The 14,403-nt window shown below is 51.6% G+C and overlaps 1 protein-coding gene across 1 annotated transcript; it reads left to right on the forward strand.

Annotated features, from left to right (window-relative positions):
* Positions 1–68: 68 nt before the first annotated feature.
* BAD (BCL2 associated agonist of cell death) lies at positions 69–12,462 on the forward strand. Its single transcript, XM_029059370.1, has 4 exons — positions 69–123; positions 2,217–2,440; positions 10,229–10,404; positions 11,921–12,462. Exons 2-4 carry the CDS (start codon positions 2,263–2,265, stop codon positions 12,029–12,031), a joined length of 465 nt encoding a protein of 154 aa, XP_028915203.1. The 5' UTR covers positions 69–123; positions 2,217–2,262; the 3' UTR covers positions 12,032–12,462.
* Positions 12,463–14,403: the final 1,941 nt, after the last annotated feature.

Here is a 14,403-nt window from a genome sequence, read left to right on the forward strand (position 1 = left end):
GGCCCTGCCCTGCCCCGGCCCGGAGCCCATTGGGCGGATCCGGTGACAGTTTCGGTCACCCGGACAACGGGAGGGGGCCGGGCTCCTGCCCCGCCACTGGGAGAGAGGCGCGGCTCGGCCAAGGTCAGGGGGTCCGGCTTTGGGGGGTCCCCCCCGCCCTCCCCTCCCCCCCAGCTCGGGGGAGCCGGGGGAGCCGCAGAGGTCAGTGGGCAGGACCGGCGCTTTGGGGGAGCAGCAGAGGAGGGGAGGTCAAAGGTCCCGGGGCAGGAGGGGGCCGCCTTCTTGGCCGGCCCGGCCTGGGGGAGGGGGGGGAAGGGGGGAGGGACCCCCCATCTGGGCTCCCACCCCCCCCGCCCCCTTCCCCAGCTCCTGCAGATCCCACTTTTCCTGCCCTCCAAAGCCTCCCCCGAAGGCCCGTTTCCTCCCAGAGGCCTTCCCAGACTTGTCCTCAGCTCCTCCTCCCTTCTGCCTCCCCTTGACCTTTGCTCCTCCCCCCCCCCCCCGCTTTTAGTTCGCATTTTAGTTATTGATATCGAGATTGGCATCAATATCGGGATCTGGATCTCTGCCCTGATGTCTGGGTCCGCCTCCCCCCCCCGGCCCCCTTCCCCCAGACTGGGAGTTCACTGGGGGCCGGGACCGGCGCCCTTTGTTACTTACTGTATTGGAAGAATAATGATGATGGCATTTGTAAATGGTGGGATTATTATTGAGCTCCGTGGGTGCCAGGCACTGTCCACGACGAGCCCGGCATTGGGCAGGGAGGGTCCCCATCTGTCGCCGGATTGTCCATGCCAAGCGCTTAGTACAGTGCCCCGCACAGAGTAAGCGCTCAATAAATACCATGGAAGGAACGGTGGTATTTGTTAATGGTGTGATGATTATTGAGCTTCCTCTGTGCCGAGCACTGTCGATGATGATGATCCAAGCGCCGAGTACAGTGCTCGGCACAGAGTAAGCGCTCAATAAATACGCTTGAAGGAATGATGGCATTTGTTAACGGTATGATTATTATTGAGCTTCCTCTGTGCCGAGCACTGTCGATGATGATGATGATAATGTTGGTATGTGTTAAGCGCTTACTATGTGCCGAGCACTGTTCTAAGCGCTGGGGTAGACACAGGGGAATCAGGATGTCCCACGTGGGGCTCACAGTCTTCATCCCCATTTTACAGACGAGGTAACCGAGGCACAGAGAAGTGAAGTGACTCGCCCACAGTCACACAGCTGACGAGTGGCAGAGCCGGGATTCGAACTCATGACCTCTGACTCCAAAGCCCGTGCTCGTTCCACTGAGCCACGCTAGCGCCGAGTACAGTGCTCTGCACATAGTAAGCGCTCAATAAATACGCTTGAAGGAATGATGGTATTTGTTAACGGTATTATTATTATTGAGCTTCCTCTGTGCCGAGCACTGTCGATGATGATGGTATTCATTAAGGGTATTATTGAGCTTCCTATGTGCCGAGCCCTGTCGATGATGATGATGATGGTATTTGTTAAGGGTATTATTATTGTGATTAAGTTTCCTCTGTGCCAAGCACTGTCGATGATGATGATCGTATTTGTTAAGCGCTTACTGTGTGCCAAGCACTGTCGATGACGGTATTTGTTTAGGGTGTTATTGTTATTATTATTAAACTTCCGTGTGCCAAGCACTGTCGATGATGATGATGATGGTATTTGTTAAGCGCTTACTGTGGGCCAAGCACTGTTCTAATCGCTGGGGGAGATCCAAGGTCGTCGGGTTTTCCCCCGTGGGGCTCACAGTCTTCATCCCCATTTTACAGATGAGGGAACTGAGACCCAGAGAAGTGAAGCGAGTGACCGAGAGTCACACAACCGATAAATGGCGGAGCCGGAATCAGAAGCCACATCCTCTGACTCCCAAGCCCGGGCTCTTGCCACTAAGCCACGCTGTCCTAAGCGCTGGGGTGTTCATTCGATCGTATTTATTGAGCGCTTGCTGCGTGTAGAGCGCTGTACTAAGCGCCTGGAATGTCCAATTCAGCAACAAACAGCGACGGTCCCTGCCCACGGCGGGCTCAGGTTGTCCCCCATGGGGCTCACAGTCTTATTCTGTATTTTATAGATGAGGTCACGGAGGCACAGAGAAATTAAGTTCTCCCAAGCGCTGGGACCAGGGTTCCGCACACAGGAAAGCGCTCGATAAATCCCGCTGAAGGAATGAACGATTTCCGTCTTTTCCTTCCTAGTTGCTGCCGCCGCGGCCGCCCGGACAATGCCCCCCAGGAGCTGACCATGTTTCAGATTCCGGAGTTTGAGCCGAGCGAGCGGGGGGACGTCTGCACCCCGGGAGGTGACCCCAGCCAGGCCCCAGCGGGACCGGGGGGCCTGGGTCGCCACACCCACACCTCCCCCGACCTAGCGTCGCACCTCCCCGGACGGAGGCCGCCGCCCGCGGCCCACCTCAGTGAAGGTAAGGCCCAGTCGCTCATCGAGCGGTCGTCCTTTAGAGGCTCTGAGCTCCTTGTGAGCGGGGAGTGTCTTTGAGGTTGTCCTGGAGCGCCCAATACAGTCATTCGCACACGGTAGGTGCTCAATAAGTACGATGAATAATAACAACCGAGCGCTTACTGTGTGCAGAGCACTGTCCCGGGCGCTTGGGAGAGGAACGAGGCCGGGCTTGGGGTGCAGAGGGTTCCGATCCCGGCTCCGCCGCTCGTCTGCTGTGGCCAAGCCGCTTCACTTCTCGGGGCCTCAGTTACCTCTTTTGGAAAATGGGGATTAAGACTGTGAGCTCCACGTGGAACAACCTGATGACCCCAGCACTTAGAACAGTGCTTGGCACACGGTAAGCATTTAACAAGTTCCATAATTATTATTACCATATAACAAATACCGTCGTTATTATTCCTATTCTTGCCAGCACTTAGTACTTGACACATAGTAAGCGCTTAACAAATACTATCATCATCATTATTATTATAGTTATCAGCGCTTAGAACAGTACTTGGTACATAGTAAGCACTTCACAAGAACCATGATTATTATTACCATATAACAGATACCATCTTTATTATTATTACCGGCAGTTAGAACAGTACTTGACACATAGGAAACGCTTAACAAATACTATCATCATTATTAATATCATTAGTATTGTTACCAGCGCTTAGGACAGTACTTGGTACATAGTAAGCACTTAACAAGTACCATAATTATTATTACCATATAACAAATGCCATCTTTATTATTATTACCAGCAGACAGAACAGTACTTGACACATAGGAAGCGCTTAACAAATACTATCGTCCTCATTATTATTGTTACCAGCGCTTAGAACATACTTGATGCATAGTAAGCACTTAAGTACCATAATTATAATTACCAAATAATAAATACCATCATCATTATTATTACCAGCCTTGACACATAGGAAGCGCTTAACAAATACTATCATCTTTATTAATATCATTATTATTGTTACCAGCGCTTAGAACAGTACTTGGTACATAGTAAGCACTTAACAAGTACCATAATTATTATTACCATAGGACAAATGCCATCTTTATTATTATTACCGGCAGTTAGACCAGTACTTGACACATAGTAAGCGCTTAACAAATACTATCATCATCATTATTATTGTTACCAGCGCTTAGGACAGTACTTGGTACATAGTAAGCATTTAACAAGTGGCATAATTATTACCATATAACAAATACCATCTTTATTATTATTATCATTATTATTACCAGTGCTTAGAACAGTACTTGACACGTAGTAAGCGCTTAACAAATACTATCATCATTATTATTATTATTATTATTACCAGCACTTAAAACACTACTTTATACATAGCACTGAAGGACCATTATTATTACCATATAGCAGATACCATCATCATTATTATTACCAGCATTTAGAACAGTATTTGACACATAGTAAGCGCTTAACAAATACCATCGTCATATTATTATTACCAGTGCTTATTACATAATTATTATTACCAGATAACAAATATCATCTTTATTATTATTGTTACCAGCGCTCAGAACAGTACTTGACACATAGGAAACGCTTAACAAATACTATCATAATTATTATCATTATTATTGTTACCAGCGCTTAGAACAGTACTTGGTACATAGTAAGCACTTAAGTACCATAATTATTATTACCATATAACAAATACCATCATCATCATTATTATTAATACCAGCCCTTAGAACAGTATTTGACACATAGTGAGCACTGAACAAATACCATCGTCATCATTATTATTATTATTACCAGTGCTTATTATTACCAGCGCTTAGGACAGCCCTTGGCACATAGTAAGCGTTTAATAAGTGCCATAATTATCATTTCCATATAAGAGAGTCGGAAGACAGGTTCTTCGGGAGACGGACATTAATGGAAATACACAAATTACGACTATGTACTTTCCTGCTGGGGGGCTGGGGGAGGCGTGAAGGAAGGGTGCAAATCCAAGTGTGGAGCAGTGTGGCCTAGCGGATGGAGCCCGGGCCTGGGAGTCAGAAGGACCTGGGTTCTAATCCCGGCTCCGCCGCGTGACCTCTGGCGAGTCACTTCTCTGGGCCTCAGTGACCCTCAGTGGAAAATGGGGATGAAGACTGGCATCTGGTGTCTACCCCAGTGCTTGGCACATAGTAAGTGCTTAACAGGTACCATAATTATTAATTATCATTAGCTCGTCTGTAAAATGGGAATTAAGACAGTAAAGGTCCCTGTGGGACATGGGCTGTGTGCAACCTTGTATCTATTCCAGGGTTTAGAACAGTGCTTGGCACCTAGTAAGGGCTTGACAACTACCATAAATATCACAGAGAAGCAGCGTGGCTCATTGGACAGAGCCCGGGCTGGGGAGTCAGAGGTCATGGGTTCTAATCCCGGCTCCGCCACTCGTCAGCTGTGTGACTTTGGGGGAGACGCTTCACCTCCCTGGGCCTCGGTGACCTCATCTGTAAAATGGAGACTGAGACTGTGAGCCCCACGTGGGACCACCTGATGACCTTGTATCCCTCCCAGCGCTTAGAACACTGCTTCACACATAGTAAGCACTTAACAAATGCCGTCATTATTATTATTATCTTGTACCTGTCCCTGCGCTTAGTACAGGGCCTGGCACAAAGTAAGTGTTTAACAAATACCATTGGAAAAAAAGTGCAGAGTAGGCAAAGGAGCAGCCTGTACATCAGAGAATAATAATAATAATAGCATTTGTTAAGCCCTTACTATGTGCCAAGCAGTGTTCTAAGCACTGGGGGGATACAAGGTAATCAGGTTGTCCCTCGTGGGGCTCACAGTCTTCATCCCCATTTTCCAGATGAGGGAACTGAGGCCCATTCATTCATTCAATAGTATTTATTGAGCGCTTACTAGGTGCAGATCACTGTACTAAGCGCTTGGGATGAACAGAGAAGCAGCGTGGCTCAGTGGAAAGAGCACGGGCTTTGGAGTCAGGGCTCACGAGTTCGAATCCCAGCTCTGCCACTTGGCTGTGTGACTGTGGGCAAGTCACTTAACTTCTCTGTGCCTCAGTTCCCTCATCTGTAAAATGGGGATTAAGACTGTGAGCCCCACGTGGGACAACCTGATTCCTCTATGTCTACCCCAGCGCTTAGAACAGTGCTTGACACATAGTAAGCGCTTAACAAATACCAACATTATTATTATTATTATTAACAAGTCGGTAACAGATAGAGACGGTCCCTGCCGTTTGACGGTCTTACGGTCTAATCGGGGGAGACGGACAGACGAGAACGATGGCGATAAATAGAGTCGAGGGGAAGAACATCTCGTAAAAACAATGGCGACTAAATAGAATCGAGGCGATGTACAATTCATTAACAAAATAAATAGGGTAACGAAAATATATACAGTTGAGCGGACAAGTACAGTGCTGTGGGGATGGGAAGGGAGAGGTGGAGGAGCAGAGGGAAAAGGGGAAAAAGAGGGTTTAGCTGCGGAGAGTAATAATAATAATAATAATGTTGGTATTTGTTAAGCGCTTACTATGTGCCGAGCACTGTTCTAAGCGCTGGGGTAGACATAGGGGAATCAGGTTGTCCCACGTGGGGCTCACAATCTTAATCCCCATTTTACAGATAAGGGAACTGAGGCACAGAGAGGTTAAGTGACTTGCCCACAGTCACACAGCCGACAAGTGGCAGAGCTGGGATTCGAACTCATGAGCCCTGACTCCAAAGCCCGTGCTCTTTCCACTGAGCCACGCTGCTTCTCCAGGTGAAGGGGGGATGGCAGAGGGAGTAGAGGGAGAAGAGGAGCTTAGTCTGGGAAGGCCTCTTGGAGGAGGTGAGTTTTAAGTAGGGTTTCGAAGAGGGAAAGAGAATCGGTTTGGCGGAGGTGAGGAGGGAGGGCGTTCCGGGACCGCGGGAGGACGCGGCCCGGGGGTCGACGGCGGGATAGGCGAGACCGAGGGACGGCGAGGAGGTGGGCGGCGGAGGAGCGGAGCGTGCGGGGTGGGCGGTAGAAAGAGAGAAGGGAGGAGAGGTAGGAAGGGGCGAGGTGACGGAGAGCCTCGAAACCTAGAGTGAGGAGTTTTTGTTTGGAGCGGAGGTCGATAGGCAACCACTGGAGTTGTTTAAGAAAGGGAGTGACATGCCCAGATCGTTTCTGCGGGAAGATGAGCCGGGCGGCGGAGTGAAGAATAGACCGGAGCGGGGCGAGAGAGGAGGAAGGGAGGTCAGAGAGAAGGCCGACACGGTAGTCTAGCCGGGATATAACGAGAGCCCGTAGCAGTAAGGTAGCCGTCTGGGTGGAGAGGAGAGGGCGGATCTTGGCGATATCGTAGAGGTGAAACCGGCAGGTCTCGGTAACGGATAGGATGTGTGGGGTGAACGAGAGAGACGAGTCAAGGATGACACCGAGAAGTGCAGAGAAGTGCAGTGGCCCAGAGAAGTGGCCCAGAGAAGTGCAGTGACTTGCCTAAAGTCACCCAGCTGATAAGTGGCGGAGCAGGGATTCAAACCCATGACCTCTGACTCCCAAGCCCGGGCATTTTCCACTGAGCCACGCTGCTTCTTAAGAGAAGAGAGTTCCCCCGCCCACAGTGAGCTTACAGTCTAGAGCGGTGGCCCCCAGAGCCTGACCCCCACTTTTCGCCCTCCATCGTGTCTCCCCGTTGCTGACGGTTTCCAGAAGCCCATTGCTAAATCGCACAGAGGCCTTCCGTCCCCTTCCTCTCCCCTCCGTGGCCGCTCCCTCTTCTCTCTTTTTCTTTCCTGCTGCAAGAGAGGCGTGAGCGGGCCTTAAATGGTCAGGAAGTCCTGCCTTTCTCCCGGACAGCGGCCACTTCCAGAGGCCCCAGGGCCCCAACGGCCGCATCTGAGGGAGACTGAGGACAAGCAGGACAAGATGTGGCCGGCCACAGCTGCACACCTCACCAGCTCTTGCTCTTAAGGCCTCCGGGGCCACCAAAATAAATAATATTACCCTGGGGGTCTGTGGGCTGGGCCTAGGAGACGAGAAGGAGCCGGGGCAGAGGGGAAGTTTCGCCACAATTTTGGGTAGTTAAACCCCGAGGTCCAAGCAGTCAAATCATTCAAATCAGTGGTACTCACTGAGCATTCATTCATTCGATCGTATTTATTGAGCGCTTACTGTGTGCGGAGCACTGGACTAAGCCCTTGGAAAGTACAGTTCAGCATTAGAGACGATCCCTGCTCACACCGGGCTTACCGTCTAGCAGGGGGAGGACAGACATCAAAACAGGTAAACAGGCATCAATATAAATAAATCAAATTATACATATATTTACTGCATGTAGAGCACTGTAGTGAACACTTGGGAGAGTAGTATTGAAACAGATATAATATGTAATATTAATACATAATAATAATAATGGTATTTGTTAAGCGCTCACTATGGGCCGAGCACTGTTCTAAGCGCTGGGGGAGATACAAGGTCATCGGGTGTTCCCACGTGGGGCTCACAGCCGTACTCCCCATTTTACGGACGAGGTCACTGAGGCACAGAGAAGTGAAGTCACACAGCCGATAAGTGGCGGAACGGGGATTAGAACCCACCACCTCCGACTCCCAAGCCCGGGCTCTTTCCACTGAGCCACACTTCTCCCCTAAATGCCTAGCACATAGTAAGCACTCAGAAAATACCATTAAAAAAAAAAGAGTCACCAAAGCAGCAGTTACCAGTGCGGGCATCATTCATTCAATCGTATTTACTGAGCGCTTACTGTGTGCAGAGCACTGTTCTAAGCGCTTGGAGTGTACAGTTTGGCAACAGATGGAGACAGTCCTTACCCACAATGGGCTCACAGGGTCCAGTCATAGGCTGCTTCATTCATTCATTCATTTAGTTGCATTTATTGAGCGCTTCCTCTTCACTCATTCATTCAGTTGTACTTATTGAGCGCTTCCTCTTCATTCATTCATTGAACCGTATTTATTGAGCGCTTATTGTGTGCAAAGCACTGGACTTAGTTCTCGGGAGAGTCCGATGTAACAATAAACAGACGCATTCCCTGCCCACGAGTTTTCAGGCCAGAGGAGGAGACAGACATTAATAGAAATAACTGGCCTCGTGCCAGTTGGGGTGGTTTGCCAAGCACATAGTACAGGGCTCTGCGTTCAGGAGGTGCTTAATAAACGTCACTCATCTCCGGCCCACTAAAGGACTCCCCGAGAAGCAGCAGTCGTGGGGATCCTCGGGACGCCGATTCAGCAGGCATTTGATAAAGTGGGGTTCAGCTGGGTGTGCGGGGGGGGGGGGTGTGGGGGAGGGAGCTGCAGGATGTCAGACAAGGACAGACAGACGGGCCACTCGGCCCTCGGTCACACACCCCGGCTCTTCTCTTCCAATCGTATTTAATAATAATAATAATGTTGGTATTTGTTAAGCGCTTACTATGTGCCGAGCGCGGTTCTGAGCGCTGGGGGAGATACAGGGTCATCAGGTTGGCCCACGCGAGGCTCACGGTTAATCCCTATTTTACAGATGAGGGAACTGAGGCACGGAGAAGTGAAGTGACTTGCCCACAGTCACACAGCTGGCAAGTGGCAGAGTTTATTGAGCGCTTACTGTGTGCAGAGCATCGTACGTCCCCTTTGGTATAATAATAATTACGATGGTATTTGTGAAGCGCTTACTTGGGAAAACGGCGTGGCTCCGTGGCAAGAGCCCGGGCCGGGGACTCAGAGGCCATGGGTTCTAATCCCGGCTCTGCCACTCGTCAGCTGGGTGACCTTGGGCAAGTCACTTCACTTCTCTGGGCCTCGGTTCCCTCATCTGGAACATGGGGATGAAGACTGGGAGCCCCACCTGGGATATTGGCACATACTAAGCGCTTAACAAATGCCACATTATGATGATGATGATAATAGAGAAGCAGCGTGGCTCAGTGGAAAGAGCCCAGACTTGGGAATCAGAGGTCATGGGTTCGAGTCCCGGCTCTACCACTTGCCAGCTGTGTGACTGGAGGCAAGTCACTTAACTTCTCTGTGCCTCAGTTACCTCATCTGTAAAAAGGGGATTAACTGTGAGCCTCACGTGGGACAACCTGATTCCCCTGGATCTCCCCCAGCGCTTAGAACAGTGCCCGGCACATAATAAGCGCTTAACAAATACCAACATTATTATTATTATTATTATAAATGACAGATAGGTACCTAAGTGTGCTCTCCCAAGTGCTTTGCCCACAGTGCTCAATAAATACTAAATGTAATCATTTCCATATAAATATAGTACTATTTGTTATTAATGATAGTGACGATAATGTGCCGTGGAGCTGGGAGGATGAATAAAGGGAGCAAATTGGGGGGCGAAGGGAGTGGGAGAAGAGGAAAGAGGGGCTCAGTCAGGGAGGGCTTCTCGGAGGAGATGGGCCTTCAGTAAGGCTTTGAAGTGGGGGAAGAGTTAGCGTCTGTCGCGTAGGAGGAGGGTGACTTGCCCCAGGTCACCCAGCTGACAAGCGGCGGAGCCGGGATTAGAACCCAGGACCTCTGACTCCCAAGCCCGGGCTCTTTCCGCTGAGCCGCGCTGCTTCTCGATTAATGTCCGTCTCCCCCTCCGGACTCTAAGGCCCGTCGTGGGCAGAGAGGGTGTCTGGATATTGTTCTGCTGTCCTCTCCCAAGTGCTCAGTACAGTGCTCTGCACAGAGTAAGCGCTCAGTAAACATGAGCGACCCTTCTGACTGACCGTGTCCCCCTCCCCAGCCCCTCCTTTCAGCTGGCTTCCCCCCCGCCTCCCCCCGGCCACAGGTCCCAGAGCAAAGGAGCCGTCCGGACGCCTGAACTCGGAACCCCCGGATTCCGAGGCGGAGGAACACAGCCCGTTTAGGGGTCGCTCGCACTCGGCACCCCCCATCCTCTGGGTCGCCCAGCGTTACGGCCGCGAGCTCCGCAGGATGAGTGACGAGTTCGACTGCACTTTCCAGGTAAGACCCCCTCTAACCACCCCCAAACCCCGTCCTCAGCCGGATCCGGGGGTCCCTTGACCCCCTTCCCCCAATCCGAGAGCCAGGTGTCAGCGGCTTTTTTAAAAAGTAGCGTTTGTTAAGCGCTTACTTTGTGCCAGACGCTGGGGTAAGTTGAGGTTGATCAGGTTGGCCATAGTCCACGGCCCACCTGGGGGTCACAGACCCCATTTTAATAATAATAATAATGTTGGTATTTGTTAAGCGCTTACTATGTGCCGAGCACTGTTCTAAGCGCTGGGGGAGATACAGGGTGATCGGGTTGTCAGAGGTCACTGAGGCACCGAGAAGTGAAGCGACTTGCCCAGAGTCACACAGCTGACGGGTGGCGGGGTCGGGATTAGAACCCACGACCTCTGACTTCCAAGCCCGGGCTCTTTCCACTGAGCTGAACAAACATTAGTATCAGTGTTATTATTATTATTACCAATGGCGCTTAACAAACACCATCAGCGTGGCTCAGAGGAAAGAGCACGGGCTTGGAAGTCAGAGGTCTCGGGTTCTAATCCTGCCTCTGCCGCTTGCCAGCTGTGTGACTTTGGGCAAGTCACTTTCCTTCTCTGGGCCTCAGTGACCTCATCTATCAAATGGGGATGAAGACTGGGAGCCTCACGTGGGACAACCTGATGACCTTATATCCCCCCCCCCCCAGCGCTTAGAACAGTGCTTGGCACATAGTAAGCGCTTAACAGATACCACCATTATTTTTTTTAATCATTATTGTTATTATTCTCTGGGCCTCAGTGACCTCATCTGGGAGGTGGGGATGAAGACTCTGAGCCCCACGGGGGACAGCCTGATCACCTTGTATCGCCCCCGGCGCCTAGAACAGTGCTCTGCACATACTAAGCGCTTAACAAATACCATCATTATTATTATTTGACTTTGGACAAGTCACTTCACTTCTCTGGGCCTCAGTACCCTCATCTGTCAAGTGGGGATGAAGACTGGGAGCCCCACGGGGGACAACCCGAGGAGCGCTTAGAACAGTGCTGGGCACATAAATACCATCATTATTATTTTTATCATTATTATTATTCTGTGGGCCTCAGTGACCTCATGTGGGAGATGGGGATGAAGACGGGGAGCCCCGCGGGGGACCGCCTCATCACCTTGTATCCCCCCCAGCGCTTAGAACAGTGCTTGGCACATAGTAAGCCTGGAAGCAGCGTGGCTCAGTGGAAAGAGCCTGGGCTTAGGAGTCAGAGGTCATGGGTTCGACTCCCGCCTCTGCCCCGTGTCAGCTGTGTGACTGTGGGCAAGTCACTTCACTTCTCCGTGCCTCAGTGACCTCATCTGTAAAATGGGGATGAAGACTGTGAGCCTCACGTGGGACGACCTGATGACCCTTATCTCCCCCAGCGCTTAGATCAGTGCTCTGCACATAGTAAGCGCTTAACAAATACCAACGTTATTATTAGTAATTGCTGCAGAAATAGGAGTATTCATGTTTTTGTTGCTATTATTATCACTGTAGGGTCTGCCCCGGCCGAAGAGCGCGGGCACCGCGGCGCAGTTGCAGCGACCCTCGGGCTGGACCCGCGTCCTCCGCTCCTGGTGGAATCGCAGCTCCAGCTCTGCCCAGTGACCGCTGACGTCACGCCCCCGGCCCCGCGCCGGACCGGAAGCCGCCGGCGGCCATCTTGAGTGCGGGCGGAAGTCCGTCCCCCCGTTTGGGGGCTCCGTATCTCCCCGCTCCGGAGCCCCTTCCCGGCCGGGCCACGCTCCCCGTGCGGACCGCCCTCGCCCCGGAGGCGCAGAAGGAGTTCGGAGCCCGGCCGCCTTACCTCTACAACGACCCGCGGCCACCGGCGGCGGGGGGAGGGGGTCCGCCCTCGAGAAATATGGCCGCCGGAAGTGACGTCTCCGGGCAGGCCCCACTTCCGGCGTTGGAGCCGAAGGGGGCGTGGCCGCCTCGGCCCCTGCCGGAGTTAACCGTCTGTTGCCCGAAGCGCTGGAGGCTGGGCGAGCTCCCGCCTCCGCCCCCCCAACGTGGAAATAAAGACACTATTTGCTGTCGCCTCCCTTCCTTTATTCCGTGCAAAGGGGGCATCTGCCCCCACAGAATAAGGGTGGCATTTGATATGCGCTTACTATGGCCCGAGCACTGGTCAATAACAATAATGATGACATTTGTGAAGCGCTTACTCTGTGCAGAGCACTGTTCCAATCGCTGGGGTGGATACAGGGTCATCAGGTTGTCCCACGTGGGGCTCACATTTTTTAACGCCCATTTTTCCAGGGAACTGAGGCCCAGAGAAGTGAAGCGACTCACCCAAGGTCACACAGCAGAGGAGTGGCGGAGTCGGGATTAGAACCCACGACCTCTGACTCCCAAGCCTGGGCTCTTTCCACTAAGCCCCTCTTGAATGATGGCATTTCTCAAGCGCTTACTATGTGCCAAGCACTGTTCAATAACGATGGCATTTCTTAAGCGCTCACTATGGGCCGAGCATTGGTCAATAACAATGGCATTTCTTAAGCGCATACTATGTGCCGAGCACTGGTCAGTAATGATGGCATTTAAGTGCTTACTATGGTCCGAGCACCGGTCAATAATGTTGGTATTTGTTAAGCGCTTACTACGGGCCGAGCACCGTTCAATAATGTTGGTATTTCTTAAGCGTTTACTACGGGTCGAGCACCGTTCAATAATGTTGGTATTTCTTAAGCGTTTACTACGGGCCGAGCACCGTTCAATAATGTTGGTATTTGTTAAGCACTTACTATGGGCCAAGCGCTGTTCTAAGCACTGGGGGGCGGGGGGGAGGAATATAAGGAAATCAGGTTGTCCCACATGGGGCTCACAGAGGAATTAAAGTGACTTGCCCCAGATCACACAGCTGACAAGAGGCGGAGCAGGGATTAGACCCCATGGGCCAAGACCGGGCTCTTTCCACTAGGCCTCGCTGCTTCCCAACGTAATCATAATAACAATGTTGGTATTTAAGCGCTTACTATGTGCTGAGCACTGGGGTGGATACAGGATCATCAGGTTGGACCCACATGAGGCCCACACTCTTTCATCCCCATTTTCTAGATGAGGTCACTGAGGCGCAGTGAAGTGACTTGTCCAAAGTCACCCAGCTGACAAGTAGAGCTGGGATTAGAACCCATGACCTCTGACTCCCAAGCCCGGGCTCTTGCCACTGAGCCACACAGAAACGCGGGGGAGCTGGGCCAACACCTGGGTCCCGGGGCCAGCGGCGGGATGGGTCCCGGCTGCCGTCCCCATAACGGGGGTCCACGGAGCGCCACCCCACCCACCCCCTCCAACTCCCGGCCCGAGCCTCTAACGCCCCTGGTCCCTAGTAAGCGCTTGAATATCATTAAAAATGAAAATCAATTAATCAACGGCATTTATTGAGCGCTGGGGATAGAGCACCGTACTAACCGCTTGGAATGATGATGATGGTATTTGTTAAGCGCTATGTCCTAAGCGCTGGGAGGATACAAGGTGATCGGGTTGTCCCACGTAAGGTTCACAGTCTTCATCCCCATTTTAATAATAACGATGTCGGTATTTGTTAAGCGCTTATTATGGGCCAAGCACCCTTCTAAGCGCCGGGGGAGATACAAGGTGATCGGGTTGTCCCACGTGGGGCTCCCAGTCTTCATCCCCATTTTCCAGATGAGGGAACTGAGGCCCGGAGAAGTGAAGCGACTCGCCCGAGGTCACACAGCTGACAAGCGGCGGAGCCGGGATCAGAACCCGCGACCTCCGACTCCCAAACCCGGGCTCTTTCCACCGAGCCGCGCTGCTTCTCTGGGAGAAGTACAACACGACAAAAGCGGTAGACACGTTCTTGGGTTGGGGGAGGACACGGTCACGTTAAGAACGATTTAAAAAATCGTGGTATCTGCTAAGCGCTTACTACGTATCGAGCACCGAATTAGATACGAGTTAATAATAATAATCACGGTATCCGTGAAGCGCTTCCTACGTGCCGCGCACCGTAC

This window comes from Ornithorhynchus anatinus, chromosome 3 (genome assembly GCF_004115215.2).
Source record: "Ornithorhynchus anatinus isolate Pmale09 chromosome 3, mOrnAna1.pri.v4, whole genome shotgun sequence".
Lineage (NCBI taxonomy): Eukaryota > Metazoa > Chordata > Mammalia > Monotremata > Ornithorhynchidae > Ornithorhynchus > Ornithorhynchus anatinus.

Coding starts and splice junctions, on each gene's coding strand:
- BAD (XM_029059370.1), top strand. CDS start 2,263: ATGTTTCAGATTCCGGAGTTTGAGCCGAGCGAGCGGGGGGACGTCTGC. Junction 2,441..10,228: donor CGCGGCCCACCTCAGTGAAG/GTAAGGCCCAGT, acceptor CCCCGGCCACAG/GTCCCAGAGCAAAGGAGCCG. Junction 10,405..11,920: donor AGTTCGACTGCACTTTCCAG/GTAAGACCCCCT, acceptor TTATCACTGTAG/GGTCTGCCCCGGCCGAAGAG.